This window comes from Haliotis cracherodii, unplaced genomic scaffold (assembly GCF_022045235.1).
Source record: "Haliotis cracherodii isolate W230 unplaced genomic scaffold, xgHalCrac1.p SCAF_17, whole genome shotgun sequence".
Lineage (NCBI taxonomy): Eukaryota > Metazoa > Mollusca > Gastropoda > Lepetellida > Haliotidae > Haliotis > Haliotis cracherodii.
In genome coordinates this window covers 22,724,130-22,744,379 of record NW_027266272.1, presented here as the reverse complement: position 1 = coordinate 22,744,379, position 20,250 = coordinate 22,724,130, and the positions used below count along the sequence as shown (strand labels likewise).

At 40.1% G+C, this 20,250-nt stretch overlaps 1 protein-coding gene across 1 annotated transcript in view; it reads right to left on the bottom strand.

Moving 5' to 3' along the window:
• LOC139464964 (ceramide synthase 5-like) overlaps positions 1 to 20,250 on the bottom strand; it is a 62,943-nt gene that overhangs the window by 5,444 nt on the left and 37,249 nt on the right. Inside the window, exons 3-9 of the mRNA XM_071246597.1 lie at positions 18,962 to 19,068; positions 16,888 to 16,945; positions 15,199 to 15,249; positions 12,217 to 12,309; positions 11,432 to 11,560; positions 8,556 to 8,662; positions 6,706 to 6,862 (exon numbers count right to left, since the gene is read on the bottom strand). Coding sequence (XP_071102698.1) covers positions 6,706 to 6,862; positions 8,556 to 8,662; positions 11,432 to 11,560; positions 12,217 to 12,309; positions 15,199 to 15,249; positions 16,888 to 16,945; positions 18,962 to 19,068 — 702 coding nt within the window. The remainder of the gene's footprint in view (positions 1 to 6,705; positions 6,863 to 8,555; positions 8,663 to 11,431; positions 11,561 to 12,216; positions 12,310 to 15,198; positions 15,250 to 16,887; positions 16,946 to 18,961; positions 19,069 to 20,250) is intronic.

The following is a 20,250-nucleotide window of genomic DNA, read 5'->3' as shown; positions in this document are numbered from 1 at the left end:
CAGTCGTAGTTACAACTGAAGTGTAACCATGTTAGTCATCTATATCTATCTAATAGGCCACAGTAACTTGACATGTTGACAGACATGACACACAATCACACATGGTGACACACAATCACACATGGTGACACACAATCACACATGGAGACACACAATCACACATGGAGACACACAATCACACATGGTGACACACAATCACACATGGAGACACACAATCACACATGGTGACACACAATCACACATGGAGACACACAATCACACATAGAGACACACAATCACACAAAGAGACACACAATCACACATGGAGACACACAATCACACATGGAGACACACAATCACACATGCTAACAATCACTCAGAGACATCCAATCACACATGGAGACACACACTCACACATGGTGACACACAATCACACATGGAGACACACAATCACACGTGGTGACAAACAATCACACATGCTGACAATCACTCAGAGACATCCAATCACACATGGAGACAATCACACATGGAGACACACAATCACACATGGTGACACACAATCACACATGGAGACACACAATCACACATGGAGACACACAATCACACATGCTGACAATCACTCAGAGACATCCAATCACACATGGAGACAATCACACATGGAGACACACAATCACACATGGTGACACACAATCACACATGGAGACACACAATCACACGTGGTGACACACAATCACACATGGAGACAATCACACAAAGAGACACACAATCACACATGGAGACACACACTCACACATGGTGACACACAATCACACGTTGAGACAATCACACATGGAGACACACAATCACACATGGAGACACACAATCACACATGGAGACACACAATCACACATGGAGACAATCACACATGGAAACACACTAACACATGGTGACACACAATCACACGTTGAGACAATCACACATGGAGACACACAATCACACATGGAGACACACAATCACACATGGAGACAATCACACATGGAGACACACAATATCACACATGGAGACACACACTCACACATGTGACACACAATCACACGTTGAGACAATCACACATGGAGACACACAATCACACATGGAGACACACAATCACACATGGAGACACACAATCACACATGGACACACACACTCACACATGGTGACACACAATCACACATGGAGACACACAATCACACATAGAGACACACAATCACACAAAGAGACACACAATCACACATGGTGACACAATCACACATGGTGACAACAATCACACATGGAGACACACAATCACACATGGAGACACACAATCACACATGGAGACAATCACACATAGAGACACACAATCACACAAAGAGATACACAATTACACATGGTGACACAATCACACATGGTGACACACAATCACACATGCTGACACACAATCACACATGGTGTCGTCAACCCAGTCACAGAAGAGAGCTGCATTCAAGGAGTTTCCATACCCAGTGTCCATCATGGCCATCAACAGGGATGTTGCCTAGTAGGGTTTGTTAACACTAGTAAAATAATGATTAATTAAAAGTTCATGAATGCAATGAAGCAAACTGATCTCAATGAGGATATGAAGCCAACCATAAAGAGGGGGTAAGTAACAGCAAACTACTGAATCCAAAACACACACGTGTTAGTAAGACAGTGTAACAAACCATATACCTCCCATGATGCACTATTCTCATGCAGGTGATAATCATGCCTTATTTGTATGTGGAAGTGTAGCGTTAACTACCACCAAATACAATGACAAGTCTATGAAAGACATGACGCTCCGCTATCAGCTTGGGCTAAAAAAGGAAAATAAGTAATGGATGCATGAAAAGGTGAAATAAATATTCTTGCATTAGTAATTGTGCAAACATTTGTCCAAGCACATTTCGAAACAACAGTCACTTAAACATATATTCCCCAGAAATAAGGACAAGAAAGATATTTAAGATATAGTTCTTGTTTTTATAATTAGTTTCAAGGATTCCAATATATATTTTATTGATGTACCATGTGACACCTTAATAAAAAATTATTATTATTATTATTATTATTATTATTATTATTATTATTATTATTATTATTATTATTATAGTTTCTGTTAGAAGATGTAACTTACTGAAGAATATCACTGATATTTATTTTTGGAGAGGAGCATTAGTTCTTTATAAGTAAGGCTGATAAATGTTATCAACTTGGCCAAATAATATTTGATGTAATACTCAGTGGCTCAACAAAATGAGCGACTTAAAACTTATGTATGTGACAACCATGTTTGTTCTTCAGCCAAAGGAACATACCGTATTCGACGTAATAAGCGCCCCGCTCTAATAAGCACCCACGGCGATATTTGCAATATATTTTGGCTAGTGAACAATCCCAATTAGCACCCTTCCGACTGATCAATGTACACAAGACTTATTTATCCGTGTATAATACGCACTCGTGTGTTATATGCACCCTTAATTACGGAAATTAAATACATCTGTCGTGTATAATACGCACAGACTTTTCTTTTGTATCATTTCAGGCTGTAAGCGTAAGCCATGAAATTTATGATCTTTCAACTCTTTCACCAAAATTAAATTCTAATAAGAGCCCCCTATTTCCCTTGGCGCGTATTACGTCGAATACGGTACCTAGTTTCAGTTATAATAAACTGAATTAATATTTTCAGATGGACGAACAATGAGTGAGTGAGTGAGTTGGGTTTTACGCCGCTTTTAACAGTATTCCAGTTATATCACGGCGTGTCAGCTTAATGTGGGAGGAAAGCCCGAAGTGATGCAGGTCTAAGACGTTTACCACTTGGTGAAACCCACGAGCACGGGTATGGTGCTGACAAACCTAGAAACATAATTGGGGCAAACCGGGATTCGAACCCACGATCATAGGTTTCTGGCGTGCCCAAGGAACGCAACTCTGCACAGCGAATTGCGGCGCCTTAGACGACTGGGCCACCCGTGCCCCCGCACGAACAATGACAAAGATCTTAACAAACACTGAATAAAAAAAGGAGAAGGACCTTGGATATTTATCGGGATATTTAATTAACAGTGAAGACTGAGCGTGCAATTCCGTGATAATATCCAACAAAATATTCATTATCCTAATTTATTTATTTTTTTCCGTATAGATCATATGTTGTAACATATGCAGCTAAGCATTGAATTGGATTTATGATGTGAGGTAGTGGATGGTAAAATCTATACAAAATATTGTTAATTTAGTAGATGATTGAATTTGGAGAGAGTCCTCAACGAAAGTTTTATAGTTTTATAGGAATAAATGGCAATATGAAGGTCAGGACATCACCATCACAAATACTGTAAATCTAGAAAGTTTTGGCATCAGGAAAGTACTGTAAAAACGGCAAGTGACACACACTCACAATAGTTTCATCACACAGTTATTTATTGAGGCCAACATTTAAAAAAAACATAGGAGGCGTATATTTTTAATCCCTTTCGACACTCCAGCCAGTGCATGATTGACTGATAATCCCTCACATCCTGAGTTGCCTTCAATACACATTGTCAGAGTCAACAGTTTAGTCAGGAAAGTTCAATAACCTACCATATCTCGTCAACTTGCTTATATGACACTGAGTGGACCAGACATATGCCAGCCAGTTAGACTTACATCTAGTCTCTGAAATGATCATATCTTATAGAAAAAACAGTTGTTGAATTATCTTAATACAAAATATAATAAAAAGGAGCCCAGACTCTCTACATTTCCTGAAACTGCAGTAATCTAGACTTGCCCAACTTTATAGACTTGCATGGTCTGTATTGGATATATTTGTATCAGGGTCTTATGACAGACGACCAGCCAGTCTATACTGTTAGATAAACTAGCTCCAATCTTCCTTGTCAACTACAACACATGCATCTATAGTTTAAACATCACTGAGTGACACAGAGCTAGCATTTTATCTTGCCGTTTCCTTCTCGTAAAAAATAACATGCAAAAATAGCTTTTGCTAAACAGGGTGTTGCATATAAGGCAATTGTTAGCCACTCGCAATAATTTCAAGATGCAAAGCTTTCCAGATTTCCAGCACCTACAGCATGCATACCTCCTTAGTGCAACATATTGGGCTATACATCATGCAGCTGAAACACTCTACTATTGTTATGGACAGGGTAAAATATTATAGAAATCATGCCACTGTATTAATTTAAGTATACCAGTAGCACCATTAGTTATAGGAAATACGAATAAAAGTCTAGCAGTCCTTGTCATAACCTTGTGTTAAAAACCCCTTAAATTAAGCAGTCTATTTAATACTTCTGTCTCAAATCTCACTGACCCCAGGGCCCCTTACAATTATGAACATTGCTGTCTAGAGCTGAGTATCTAGAGGTTATCACGCGAGTGTGTTTGGGGATGGTAGATATCCTGCATTAGGAATAAACATTGTATTTAGCGAGCCTTGGCGAGCTAAATACATAGTGTTTATTCCTAATACAGGATATTTACCATCCCCAAACACACAAGCGTGATAACCTCTTTATCATATAATGTCATTCTTTAATTCTATGCTTTAAAATCGCTTTCCCTCTCTCACAAACATTACCGAATCATTGCGAGTTTTCATGGAATGTGCGCATTAATATTTAGTACGTCACAGGGTAAGTGATGTGTCAGTAGGACTGTGACAGTAGCCAATATAGTTCCAACTGAAATCTGTTTCATATACAGTGGCGAAGCAACTTATACGCAAAACAACAGTTGTTTTTAATTGCCTTTCGTGGCAATCCATCGGTCTGTCCGCTAGAGTAACTGCCCTTTGTCAAAGGGAAGCTACTCTAACCCTAGTCTATGAGACGTCACTGCCACGGTCAGATGTTGTTGACAGTCGGTCTGTCCTGTCCTAACGTTAAGAAGTGTAGTCAGATGTACACACAGTGAACAAATCGAAACAAGGTATCAGTTCAAACATATTTCGGCCGAATCCAACCATTTTGATTTGTGGAGAAGGTTTCAAGCCACAGAGGTCTACAAGCACAGATATGGCTACTGATCCCGCTTGGCTAGGCCTTGTGCCCTCGCAAAATTGTTTCGAAATTTATATCTCGAAAGTTGCCAAAACTTATAAAATGCCTTAGCTACGTCACGGTTAGACACTGATTTTCAGTATATTAGACTGTTCGTTTGATAATGATAGCAATTATCCCTGTAGTTTATCCAGATTCACGATGGTTAATTCTGACTCGATCGCCGAATGACGAGGGCGACGCCATGTTTGTTTATAAACAGTGAAAGTAGTCCTACTTGACCTTTGATATTTGCATCTCTATCCGCATATGACCCCAACGGATATCGTTTTTAACCGTTGGCTTTATCCTGCCGAGAAACCTACCCATTATATGATAACAACTGGTATCTTGCAATGTGATTCGTATCACGATACGGACTGACGATACTACTGGTATCAAGATACACATCAAATAGTAAGAAATGATTAAATCTCTTTAATACAGTTCTAAAACCTCTTCTTTCATACATTTATTTGTTATCTCAAGTAAGTCGGCACATCCTTGTCTTTGTGTTCTGCTTACAGGTGGCGCTATGCTACTGCTTCCATTATGGGAGGTAACTGTATAAGTTCCTGTTTTATTTATAGTATATCGTGATCTCACAAACTGACGTTTCAACTATCTTGTGTACCTAAGTTTCGATGATATCGTAGGTATCAGTGAATCGTTACATCTCTACTGCTGTCGGTCAGTACCCGCAGTATTGCGAGACCAAAAGCTCAAAATTCTGCTTATAATCTTATTTTGCGTGAATTTCATAGTTGTGCACATGTTTGACTTGTGGCAGGCATTTTCATGATAAATTTATCCACGGATGAGAGTAAACATACTGATATGCATGTTCGGAAAGCAAAAATACAAAAGTAAACTTCATCTCAAAAGGAACCAAATGTCTGCTTACACATTGAAAACCAGCTTTCGTATTTGACAAATCCTGCACGAGATCTGCTCAAAATGTTATTTTCTGCATGATAAGAACATTTCTGCACCGAGTGGGTATTTCTGCAAAATATTCTGCGGCCGCAGAATTGCGGAATACAGCGCGAACTGGTCAGTTATAGAAAATGAAGTGCATCCTCAAGTCTTTCATATATTCTACACTGCAATGTTCGTCTAGCTACCTCATATTTCAGATAAGGCACAGGGCAAGGAATGAATGTTGTTTTATGCCACAAACAGCAATATTCCCACTTTGCCATGGGGTCCCGCGGGGTGGGGTAGAAAGTGTGCATATAATATTCATAACCTAGTTTCGTAATTAACGAGCCCCACTGACGTTGTCACAGTACCATTGTGGCATGCAAGTCCTTGACAACAGACAAGGATAGATCGCTATAGACCAATTCTAGCCCTGATCCCAGCGTGGGTTATGACAAGGACCCCTGGACTTTCTTTCTTGACTTGACGTATATATGATTGTAACTCTCCTGCTCTGAAGGTATGAGTGAGTGAGTGAGTGAGTATGGTTTAACGCCGCTTTTAGCAATATTCCAGCAATATCACGGCGGGGGACACCAGAAATGGGCTTCACACATTGTACCCATGTCGGGAATCGAACCCGGGTCTTCGGCGTGACGAGCGAACGCTTTAACCACTAGGCTACCCGACCGCCCCTCTGAAGGTATGAAGAGAGTACAGGACTTACTTTTCCTTTTTTCAGGGCGGAGTATGCCATCTTGCTGATAATGACGAACCAGAATATGTGCAGAATCTGCAGGACGATGAGCAGGCCGTTGTATAAGAAGTATATTGCACAGAAGCCCACAATGGTCGTAGACTCGAACATTGCAGTGTAAATCAACCTGAAAACCAAGAGTGAGTGAGTGAGTTTTAAGCCAAGTCTCAGACTTCAGCCAAAAGTCCAAAGCCAAAATGATTTCTGTCTAGAGACCTCCATTCATAATGGTCCAAATGATGAGATTAAATTCTTTGACAGACACATGTTTTGGACATGAATATTATACTTTTAGGACATTCCAGAAATATACTTGAAATGGGTTTCACACATTGTGCCCATGTGGTAAATTGAACGCATCTGTGCATCTGAGCATCTGAGCAGAATGCCTAAGGGCTTTTCCTGAGTTTGAGGTTTACATTTTCAACCGAAAAATGTCTTAACTAACTTATGAACTGTCCAAATTCAACAAACACCGGAAAGAATAAAAAAACATTGGAATACCGTTTTTGTGAAACAATACAGTAGATGCGGTATAAAGTAAATTCAATGACAGCAGGCAAGAAAAAGACCATGTGCAGCATGCAGACAACTGAAGTCATGACATGTAAGACTGAACAGTTTTCATTACTTGCCCTCAGAGGGCTCAGAGGGGAAACAGTGGGTTATGATACTGTACATGATATGTGAGGTGGAAGGTTCAATTCATGTTGCAGAATTTTCATGTGAAATTTTGTTGCTGTGACTCTTAAACAGTCAAAAATAAACATTTAATGCACATCAACAGTTAAACCTAGGTCTTACAATTCAACTGTAAAACTTCAAGGCATGTCTTACAATTCAAATGTAAAACCTCTCAGGTGGTCTCACTTGAAAGTAGTACCTCTCACGAGGTTACATTAAGATAGGGGGCGGTCGGGTAGCCTAGTGGTTAAAGTGTTAGCTCGTCACGCCGAAGACGCGGGTTCGATTCCCGACATGGGTACAATGTGTGAAGCCCATTTCTGGTGTCCCCCGCCGTGATATGGCTGGAATATTGCTAAAAGCGGCGTAAAACCATACTCACTTACTTTCAGATAGGAAGTAGGGCTGGGACGAGTCCAAATTTACTACCCGGGTACCCTCTTACCCAACCCTACCCGGTTACCCACTTTAGGTCTCAAGTTTTACTGGAGTCCTGGCAAAGGCTGCTCAGATACACGCATAAAATGATCTGATCGTGCATACACTGAAGTTGACTGAAGCTTTATCTTTACTCAAAAATATAAAAGTCAGAAGGAATGCGTGCATAGTCAAAAGAAATGGGAACATTTAGCGACTTGTTGAGTAACCATGGAATTTAACTGTTATCATCATCAAACAATATATCATATGATTACCTGGGTCCAGGTAGTCCTGTGGGTACCCTGGACCTACTCAGGACCCACCCGACCCAAGTACCGGAGTACCAATTCCAGCCCTAATAGGAGTGAGGTGAGGTGAAATTGGTTTTAAGTCGCGTCACGTGCATGCACCTGTGTGTGTGTGTGGCTGCTTGAACTAGTACGGACTGATGCCGATTTATAGTGCTAGCTCACTGAGATATCATGCCACAGTTTAACACTCAGACACAGTATACTGACTCTCAGCCGGCCAGTCCTTGTTTTAGCCCCTTAATGCCGAGCGCCAGACAGGGTAACAACAAGCACCATCTTTTAATGTCTTTTGGTATGATGCGGGCGGACGCTCTACCACTAGACCACGGAGGTGGTCGCCCTCATAGGAAGATACCTACAATACTATCGGCAAAGTGGCAGTAGGTGTGTAGCTGTTGTACTTACTTATATGGTAATAGAATCATCCTTGTGATGACCCAAACGAGTAGAAATATGACAAAAACTGCGTCTGTTGTTTTTTGCCATTTCAGGTACTTGGCCATCTTGGCTGCCTGAAACAAAGCCATGTTCACTTTAACAACACACCAAATTTAATAATAAATACACAATAATAATAATGATTGATTATGATTTTCAATGAGGTGTCATATGTATGGTACATAAATAAAATGTGTATTTGAATCTTTTAAGTCAAATTGAAAAACAACTATATATTAAATATTCTTCATGTCATATAATGATAACAACAACAACAACAAAACAACAACAACAACAATATTGATAATAATAAAAATACAATTTAAAAAAAATAAAATATTAAATTATAACAACAACTACAAGCGCCTTTGAGCAATCATCACCAGATGGAAACAGGCGCTTAACAACAATAACAACAACAACAATAATAGTAATTTGTAGAGCGCCTGTCTCCAGCTTGTAATGATTGCTCAAAAGCGCTAAGGAAAGATCAACGTCTGACGTGTGGTTCAGTGGTATGCCTGTCTGAAGCAGTGATTCTTCCGCTGGGACGTCAAGGAAGATAGTTTTTTACTACATCAGAGATGATCTGGAACATTAATCCACAATACTGGTCCGCCTTTGGGACAGCTTTGATCCCCAAAAGATGCTGTTACATGATTTGGGCACAGAAAACATACACTGGCTACCTGATGCTAGAGTTCAGGATGGAATAGGCTCTTTTGGAGCTGGCTGATATATCTGGGTACTTTCTATTCAAATAAAATAAACAATATTCGCAAGTGTTTTCATACTAGTGACCTGTTGCAAAGGACTTATAGGCATCATTTACCATGTCTATTTCACTCTAACAGAGGCGATATGATGAAAAAAGACTTCAATATGTCATTATCGTCAAAAAGTGTTTGCGACAGTTTAAGTTATCTCCCCTTGTTTGTCCTGTGAGATTAATCTGGTGACAATAGGATTTTTAACTCACTCCTATCATTAAGATACGATATTGGGTGGGGGTCCCAGACACCAGGGTAGACAAATTGTACCCACGTGGGGATATCCTAATTGAATCAATTGCTTTGACAACAGGGATTTCCCTGACAGATTCCTGTGTGTTGATGTAGTCTAACATAGCCTATTAGTTTGTGCGGGGATGCTCTTTGAAAGATGTGTCCTCACACAACGTATCATACACAGAGCTACAGATAAGCTGCGTATTTGCGTAAAATACCCACCAAAACTATTCAAAACCCTATTCAATGACAATTCCAGATCCATAAAAAAACATATTGCATTACCATAAAGTAAATTTTTGTATGTTTGCATTGCATCTTGTATGCGTTTATGACCAGGCATCTCAACTACCCAGAGTGAGTGAGTGAGTGTGGTTTTACTCCGCTTCCAGCAATATGAGTTATTATAGCAATATTAGCAATATTAGAGCAATATTAGAGCAATATTAGAGCAATACAATGACAGGGGACATCAGAAATGTGTTTCACACAATTTACAAAAGTAGGGAATCGAACCCGGGCCTTCGGCGTGACGAGCAAACACTTTAACCACTTGGCTATCCCACCTCCCAGAGAAAATCATGACGTCAACCAACAAATACAGTGATGTCATAGCTGATAGAGTGTTCTGATGCTCCTCAGTCATGCATTTACTCGACCTATCGTAACATGGGAACTAATTCCCCACTTGCCTGATTTACCATGCTGTAGGGCGGTCGGGTAGCCTAGTGGTTAAAGCGTTAGCTCGTCACGCCGAAGACCCGGGTTCGATTCTCGACATGGGTACAATGTGTGAAACCCATTTCTGGTGTCCCCCGCCCTGATATTGCTGGAATATTGCTAAAAGTAGCGTAAAACCTCACTCACTCACTCACTCACTCACTACCATGTTGTATCGGTGAAGATTTGCATGTTGGTCTATGATTCCCAGCTATATTACCTTAATAAAGCCACAGATTGACTTATAGATGTGAAGGGTTGGTTGGTTTGTTGGTTGTTTAACACCACACTCAGCATTATTCCAGCTATATGACGGCGGTCTGTAGATAATCGAGTCTGGACCAGACAATCCAGTGATTAATATCATGAGCATCAATCCACGCAATTGGGATTGATGACATGCATCAACCAAGTCAGTCAGATGTGAAGGGACTCTCGATAAATGGCAGTTTGAATTGTGCAGTAAACATAAAAACAACAAGCCATTCCTAGGAGCCGGGGCTGGGGTTGTCATTAATTTGGAAAGCCATCTTGCGTATCACGACATTGATTAATAACAATTGTTATTCTGTATGTGTATCGATAAAAATCTCGACCTGCATTTAATGAACTTAATGCTAAATATAAAACTAGACTTATAAAATTTAATTCTTGGCCTTCTCATCAGCCATCTTAATTATGGTAATCTTAAAAATGTAAATAGTTCCATGGAATTGAAGTATTAATTTAATATTGATATTCATGAATTTGTAATGAAACAGTACCAACATAAAATTTTTATCGATATCGATATCCCAATATACAATGACATCCCTTGTTCTACTGAACCCTCTTCCTCATCAACAGGAATATTTGTTTGTTTGTTCGCTGTTTAACGCCACATTCAGCAATGTTCCAGCAATGACGACAGCCTGTAAATAATCAATTCTGGACCAAAAAACCCAGTGCTTGACATCTTGACCATCGATATAAGCAAATAGGACATGACGCACATCAACCACGCAGTGAGCCTGACCACCCGATCCCGTTGGTCGCCGCTTATGACAAGCATGGGTTCCTGAAGAACAATTCTAACCCATATCCTCAAGTCCACAACAGGAACAAGTGATGCCTCACCTCCAACAAGGAGTCCACAGCATCATGCAAGACGAGGATGAGTGTCCCAAATCTCACAATATTCTGCGACCACGATAGGAACATGAGGCTAAGTGTTACCACGTGGTGGATAAACATCTCAGCGAAATCCTGGAAAAGAAACACAATATTCAGTTGATTATGTAAGTGTCATAACTCACACAAATGTTTTGGCTGAATTTTTCGCTAGAAAATAATATTCCACAAAATATTGAGGTGAAGCTGAAAGACATGGTCCTGACTCATGCATCACAGTGCTTAAATTTCTAATACCGTATTCGACTTAATACCGTATTCAACGTAATAAGTGCCTGGGGCGCTCTGAAAATTGGAAATAGTGGGCTCTTATTAGAATACAACTTTGGTGAGGACAAAAACAGAGTTGAAAAATTGTTAATTTCGTAGCTTATGCTGACAGGCTGAAATGAACAAAAAGAAAAGATATATTTTCCAGAAATTAATTGCCCACAATTAAGGGTGCATATAACACACAAGTGCGTATTATACACAAATCAATAAGTCTTGTGCACATTGATCAGTCGGAAGGGTGCTAATTGGGATTGTTCACTAGCAAATATATTAGCAAATATCGCCATGGGCGCTTATAAGAGCGGGGCGCTTATTACGTCGAATACGGTATTACAAAAGAGTTGAAAAAGATGAAACCTGTAATGACCACATTGCAACCAATCATTGTCCATTGAAAGAAATGAACAACATTGTGTGTTAACCATGATACAACCAGTGATATTACTCGTATTCCATACCTTTCTTTTGACATCTTTACACTGTGTAATTAAAAGTGAGAGGTAGAAGGATGCTTCCACTGCATAGTACCAATAGATTTCTGGGGAGATATGCTGCAATGTGAAATGAAGATCATTTAGACAGAGCAAATATGAGGTGAGGTGAAATTTGTTTTAACGTCGCGTACAAAGTTATTGCACTTATATAGCGATGTGCATGCATGTGTGTGGCTGCTTGCACTAGTCCGGAATGATGCCGATTTATTGTGCTAGCTCACTGAGATACCATGCCGCTGTTTAACATGAATACCCCACTCAGGCACAGTATACAGACTCCGAGCCATCTTTGTTTAAGCCCTTGATGCCCAGCGCCAGACAGATTAACAACAAGTACAATCTTTTAACGTCTTTTGGTATGACGCGGCCAAGGATTGAACCTCGGACCTTCCACTTAAGCGGACACTTAACCACTCGACCACGGAGGCGGTCCACAGAGCAAATGTTCCACCTATATGACAATGATCACATCGGCTTGTAAATAAACAACTACGGACCAGACAATTCAGTGATCGATATTATGAGCACCAATTTACACTTTCGCTTCATGCTGACACACAATAAACCAGGTCACAGAGCCTGACCACCCAATCCATGATGTCGCCTCTTATGACCAGCATAGGATTCTGGGGGCCAATTGTGATGCAAAACCCCATATAGTTTTATAGTACATGCCCACGAAAAAACCATGCCACAGTTTCAAGATGTATCCTTAACTCAGACACAGTAGACTCTGAGCTGACCAGTACTTGTTTTTCCCTTAATGCTGAGCACCAGGCAGGGTAACAAGTACCATCTTTTAACATCTTTTGGTATGACACGGCCAGGGGATTGAGCCACAGACCTTCGGCTCTCTAGGCAGAGGCTCTATCCACTAGGCCCGGGGGCAGTCCTCATTCTAGTCACCACTCATGCCAAGCTTGTACACTGAGGACATGTACTGCCCAGGAATACAAACAGGTTCATTTTTGTTGATGCTTGTTTGCTGTTCAACGACACACTCAGCATTATTCCAGCTAAATTAGTACATGTATATTCGAGTCTGGACCAGGCAAACCAGTGATGGATCTTATGAGCAGCGATCCACTTCAACGACAAACAATCAACTAAGTCAACGAGTCAGACCACCTAATCCATTGAGACCACTTGTATTGGTTGGTAGGGGCCTCTCCTAACCAAGGAGTATTTGCACCACCAAGTACAATATAATACATATAGAATACTAAACTCACTCCGATGTAATACCAGTTTTAAGAAACGGGTGAATAGTTCTCGCTTTCGGTCGTCAGATACCACAACTATTCACGTGTTTCATAAAATTGGTTTTACACGGGAGCGAGTTTAGTATTTTATTTATTACTTGCCATTTATTACATTTTTAGAATTATACTGTTGAGTGTGAATAGGCTGACACCTACACGATACCCGGCATAATCCAATTGAGTTTAACAAGTAATACTTCAAACGCGTCAAAAGTTGAAACGTATGAATTTAATACCATACAAAGGTCTACCTTTAGAATTCAGGCATCCGTTCCACAAAGTTATCGTAGAGCTAAGGTTATCGCAACTCACATACTTCAACATAGACTTACGACTGTCGTTGCTCTACAGTACCATTGCCTTGTGGAACGTGGCCCTGCACCACAAAGATTACAATCACGTGACAATACCCGATGACGTAATTTGTGGAATTTTGTTGCAAGATCCATCGGCGAAACAATGCCATGTGACGTCAGCCTAGCAACAAGGTTGCTGGGGTCATCGAGTGTGCATAAGCTCCTCACATCGATCTATCATCTCCACACGCACTGTCGTTGAATAAGCCAAGGGATGTTAAGAGCTTTCAATATTTGTTCGTGAAACTTGTTCCGAGAGTACATCAGCACGCGTTTTGGTATTACACAATGTGTAATACAGCTGTATGTTTATTAAACGGGTGATCTATTCACTGGCAAGTGATAAATAGAGAATCTCACCCGAGTGTCTTTTGATATCAAATATATCAACACGAGTTGATTAAAGTGGAAAAATTTCGAGGCTTGCCGAGGATTTTTTCCACTTTTATCAACGAGTGTTGATATATTTGATGTCAAAAGACACGAGGTTGAGATTTTATTTATCATCCAACATCATTCTTTCAACTTTTTCAATTTGTTGACAGTAATTAGCAGTGTCTTCAGTGTAAAAAGTACTGCAAACAGCTTCAGTAGCAGAGCCATTAGTGATGTCATTTGATTGTGATGTTATGGTAACCAGTGACGTCACAATGGTCTGCAAAGCATTGTGATGTAATTTCATAGGCCATGTGACATCAGCCTAGCAACAAGGTTGCTGGGGTCATCGGGTGTGCATAAGCTCCTCACATCGATCTATCATCTCCACACGCAATGTCTTTGAATAAGTCAAGGGATGTTAAGAGCTTTCAATATTTGTTCGTGAAACTTGTTCCGAGAGTACATCAGCACGCGTTTTGGTATTACACAATGTGTAATACAGCTGTATGTTTATTAAACGGGTGATCTATTCACTGGCAAGTGATAAATAGAGAATCTCACCCGAGTGTCTTTTGATATCAAATATATCAACACGAGTTGATTAAAGTGGAAACATTTCCACTTTTATCAACGAGTGTTGATATATTTGATGTCAAAAGACACGAGGGTGAGATTTTATTTATCATCCAACATCATTCTTTCAACTTTTTCAATTTGTTGACAGTAATTAGCAGTGTCTTCAGTGTAAAAAGTACTGCAAACAGCTTCAGTAGCAGAGCCATTAGTGATGTCATTTGATTGTGATGTCATGGTAACCAGTGACGTCACAATGGTCTGCAAAGCATTGTGTTGTAATTTCATTGCAGCGATATCTACAGTGTAGATATCGCTTGATCTCATCCAAGCGATATCTCCTGTGGGAGCCAGTTTGGGATGATAAAGATACTTACGTGGCGTGGATATCCTATCCAACACTCCATAGTGTCCCATAACCAGCTTTTCTGGAAAACAAAACAACACACAAGGATACAGCTACTGTGAGTGAGTGAGTGAGTATGGTTTTACGCCGCTTTTAGCAATATTCCAGCAATATCACGGTGGGGGGCACCAGAAATGGGCTTCACACATTGTACCCATGTCGGGAATCGAACCCGGGTCTTCAGCGTGACGAGCGAACGCTTTAACCACTGGGCTACCCGACCGCCCCACACAGCTACTGTGTTTCCATCTCACTGCAATATGTAGGGCTGGCTATCGATTTCAGATATCAATTCGTTAACTAAATATCAATTATCGATAAGATTCAGAGAAGTAACTTTGAGCGAATATGCTAATAGCTCAGAGATAAAACCACATATTTCACCTCACCGTTGAGTGGTGACTCATTTATGCATGGATTATCTGTGGACATTTAAGATATTACAAAATCAGTTGCTTTCCGTCTTCTGCAATGGACATTGCGTCGGTAAATTAAAATTTTATTTCATCATAATAGTTTATGTAAGATATTATCGATGACACAATTGTCATATCAATAATCGTTAACATTTCTTCACATCAACGATAATTCCAATTATCAATCTTTTTAGCCAGGCCTAGCTATAAGCCAATAAATTGACCTTGGACATCTCTGAAAGAAAAGAGTGTGTGGCAGGATGGACAATGACACTATTTTATAAAATGTTTGTATGTATGGTATGTTCTTTTGAGTGTACAAACAAAGAATAGCCTTTGAACAGATTTTAGATGTATAATTACTGTAAGGTCCACAGACTTAAAGGGTTTTCTTCTTGTATACAGTCAAAAGTGGGCCAAATGTTAAGATCTTCATACTTAAATGTTTCAAATCCCACCTTGACCACCCCTAAACCCTGCCCTCTGAGGAACGAAAAGTGAGTGAGTGAGTGAGTATGGTTTTACGCCGCTTTTAGCAATATTCCAACAATATCATGGCGGGGGACACCACAAATGGGCTTCACACATTGTACCCATGTCGGGAATCGAACCTGGGTCTTTGGCATGACGAGCAAACGCTTTAACCACTAGGCTACCCACCGCCCCTACAGAAAAGTAAATTGCAGTGGCTCAACTGAATGATTTGTGTTCACCGTTGACAATCTTCCTTAATGCACAGTACATACCAAATAAATCTGCAAAAGTGACACATCTTAAGGTAAACAACATCTCTTTTTTGTCAATATGATCTGCTGTGTATGTGATAAAACACTTTATCAAACCTCCATGTCAGAATGATGAGATCTGATTGGTCCACATGATCTTGATAAAATACTGTGTTTCCTGCCTTGGAGGGTAATAAACTTCTCAGCGGGGGAATAAATCTCTTATACCCCACCATGAGCAATACAGGCTGCACGTACATTTCTCAGAGGCAGAATCAATCCCTCATACCCCGCTTCAGAGCAAAAAGCCGCACACTTTTTCCGAGCCAATGGATCAAGTGGACCAATCAGATCTCATCATTCTGACATGGTGGTATGATAAGTGCTTTTATGCGTCCCTCGTGGTACCATATAAAACCTAACACAGGATGCATAAAACCCCATGACCCTGCTACAACTTATAGTATCACTGGGTGTTATTCCCACAATTGTACACATGCATATATACGATATACTTACATCCCACAGCACTATCAATCCATACCAAAATATGACCAGATAGAACAAAAACCTCCAACTGAAACAAAGGAAACACTACGCTATAATGGCCATTACACTAATAAATTTATCAGCCAACTGGAGGAGGCATTCTGGGATTCTTATTAAACAGTCTGCGACTTTAACCACTTGTCCGAACACCGAATCCAGTAAAATTCTGTTCAGTCAAGCAAGCTCAGCTAATATAACACTAATAACTTCTGAAACGCTGGTCACAGCCATGTTGGGGCTAGTACTGGTACTCTCAAAAGCTTTTGGCGCAGACTGTAAAAAAATACGAAATGTCCATGATATTTACTTTACATACCATTTCAAAGAAGAGTATCATCCTTGTAGTGAGCGAATGAGTATGGTTTTACGCCACTTTTAGCAATATTCCAGCAATATCATGGCGGGGGACACCAGAAATGGGCTTCACACATTGTACCCATGTAAGGAATCGAACCCGGGTCTTCAGCGTGACGAGCTAACGCTTTAACCACTGGGCTACTCGACCGCCCCTATCATCCTTGTAGACAGGCACAGGTTTTAAAAACATGCATTGAATATCCATCTTGATTACGTGGGGTATTATAGTGATTGACATCACGAGCATCGATCCATGCAATTGGGATATGATGCATCATCCAAGTCAGCTAGCCTAACCACCCGATCCTGTTAGACGCCACTTACGACAAGCATAGTCGCCTTTTACAGCAAGCATGGGTTACTGAAGACCTATTCTACACTGGATCTTCACGGGTCTGATAATATATACCCTGGATGCATTTGCCTCAATTGGTGCATTGGGAAGTTCCATCACCATCTCTCATCACGGACTTTCTTTTGCTCATGAGCTTCAAGGTTCATTTGTTCACTGTCTTATGCTGTATGCAGCAATATTCCAGCCATAACACAGCAGCCTGTTAATAATCAAGTCTGGACCAGACAATCCAGTGCTGATATTTTGAGGAGTGATTGACTATGGCTAATCCAATAATTCATGCAAATTAAACTGTTGAAACCTCGTGCTACGCGTTCAGTTTCCAAATCAATTTTGTGCAGTTAAATCCAGAAGTAGTGAGTGAGTGAGTGACTTGGGTTTAACACCTCTTTTAACAGTATTCCAGTTATATCACGGCATGTCAGCTTAAAGTGGGAGGAAAGCCCAAAGTGATGCAGAACTCAGATGTTTACCACTTTGGTGAAACCAACGAGCACAGGTATGGTGCTGACAAACCGCGAAACATAATCGAGGCGAACCAGGATTCGAACCCACAATCAAAGGTTTCTGGCGTGCCCAAGAGATGCAACTCTGCACAGCGAATCGCGGCGCCTTAGACGACTGGGCCAACTGTGACCCCTAGATCCAGAAGTAACTATTACAGCTTCTGATAATTGCTATATATTGTCCAATACGAAACTTATTAATATCATCTTGCTTAATACGATATTCCTGGGATTAATCATAAAAATTAAACACAGGTCTTAACAAGAGTGTAGACTACAAAAGAACAAAACTACAAAATCTAAAAATACAAAGTTCCTAATCAGCTAAAGTTATAATGTGAAGTGAGCTAAATTGGATTTGATCAACTAAATTTGTTTCAATGTATGCCTACACCTTGATCATATTTGGCTGATGTTAAGTAAACCTACCATAGAACAGATGACATTTACCTAGAGTCATTCAAGCAAGTTTCCAGCAATGGGATAAAGTTAGCTCATGAACAGGTTTGGTTTGGTTTAGCTTGTTGTTTAACGCCACACTCAGCAATATTCCAGCTATATGACGGCGGTCTGTAAATAATCGTGTCTGGACCAGACAATCCAATGATTAATATCATGAGCATCGATCCAGGCAATTGGGATACGATGACATGCATCTACCAAGTCAGCGAGCCTGACCACCCGATCCCGTTAGTCGCCTTTTATGACAAGCAAAGTCGCCTTTTACGGCAAGCATGGGTTCATGAACAGGACAAGTTCATCAGGATTCGATATCATGGACAAGGGTCTCACCTTTCACACTGAATGTAATATGAGGAATATTTACCTTGATTCTGTAAATCTATAGAGAACAATGGTTCGGCTCTGCATTCGTCTTATCCTGAACCATCTTTCAACCTGCCTCACGCTCAGGTCTGTTTGTTTTGATATGCTCTGAAGAAAAGAAATATCGATTTTATATTTTCACCCTATGCAAGTCACAGTATCAAGTATTTCATTTTGATATGTTTTATATTTGACACCGAGAGACGCATGAAAGAACAATATTGTCGGATGGTTATAACAGCTGGGAGCAGTCTGAGTGAACAAAATTGTTAATAGTTGTTAAGCGACTGTAAATGTTTACTATGTACAACACTGTTGAAAGTTGTCTGACAACAGTACATGTTCATCATATAGTCGCAATTGCATAGACTGCTTTTAGCAGAGCTTTCTTGTGAATATAGAGAGGTTTTTGTCACTTTTTTACAGATAAACAACACTGTTGACTGTTGTCAGGGATCAGTACATGTTTTAGATGTACAACACTGTTGATAGTTGTGAGGGAACAGTACATGTTTCAGATGTATAACAGTGAACACCATTGATAGTAGTCAGGGAACAGTACATGTTTTAGATTTAAAACATTATTGATGTTGATAGCTGTCAGGGAACAGTACATGTTTTAGATGTACAACACTGTTGATGGTTGTCAGGGAAGAATACATGTTAAGATGTACAACATTGTTGATGATGATAGTTGTCAGGGATGTACAACACTGTTGATAGTTGTGAGGGAACAGTACATGTTTCAGATGTACAACAGTGAACACAATTGATAGTCGTCAGGGAACAGTACATGTTTTAGATGTAAAACATTATTGATGTTGATAGATGTTGATAGTTGTCAGGGAACAGTACATGTTTTAGATGTACACTACTGTAGATAGTTGTCAGGGAACAGTAGATGTTTAGATGTACAACACTGTAGATAGTTGTCAGGGAACAGTACACGTTTTAGATGTACAACACTGTAAGATAGTTGTCAGGGAACAGTACACGTTTTAGATGTACAACACTGTAAGATAGTTGTCAGGGAACAGTACATGTTTTAGATGTCCAACTGAATGCAATTGTATGAGGGAGAAATCATTAGCTGTATGAGTATGTATAGGGAGAAATCATTTGCTGGACAAACAAATATTCAGATCTACGAGGGAAATCATTCGCTGAAACAGACCTGGAACTTATTAGAGGACTGGCTCATCTTCAGACCTTACCCCTAGACATTGTCTGTTATAGGGGCCAGCTCTTGATAGAGGAAAAATATGAACTATTTCATGGGGTCAAAACAAA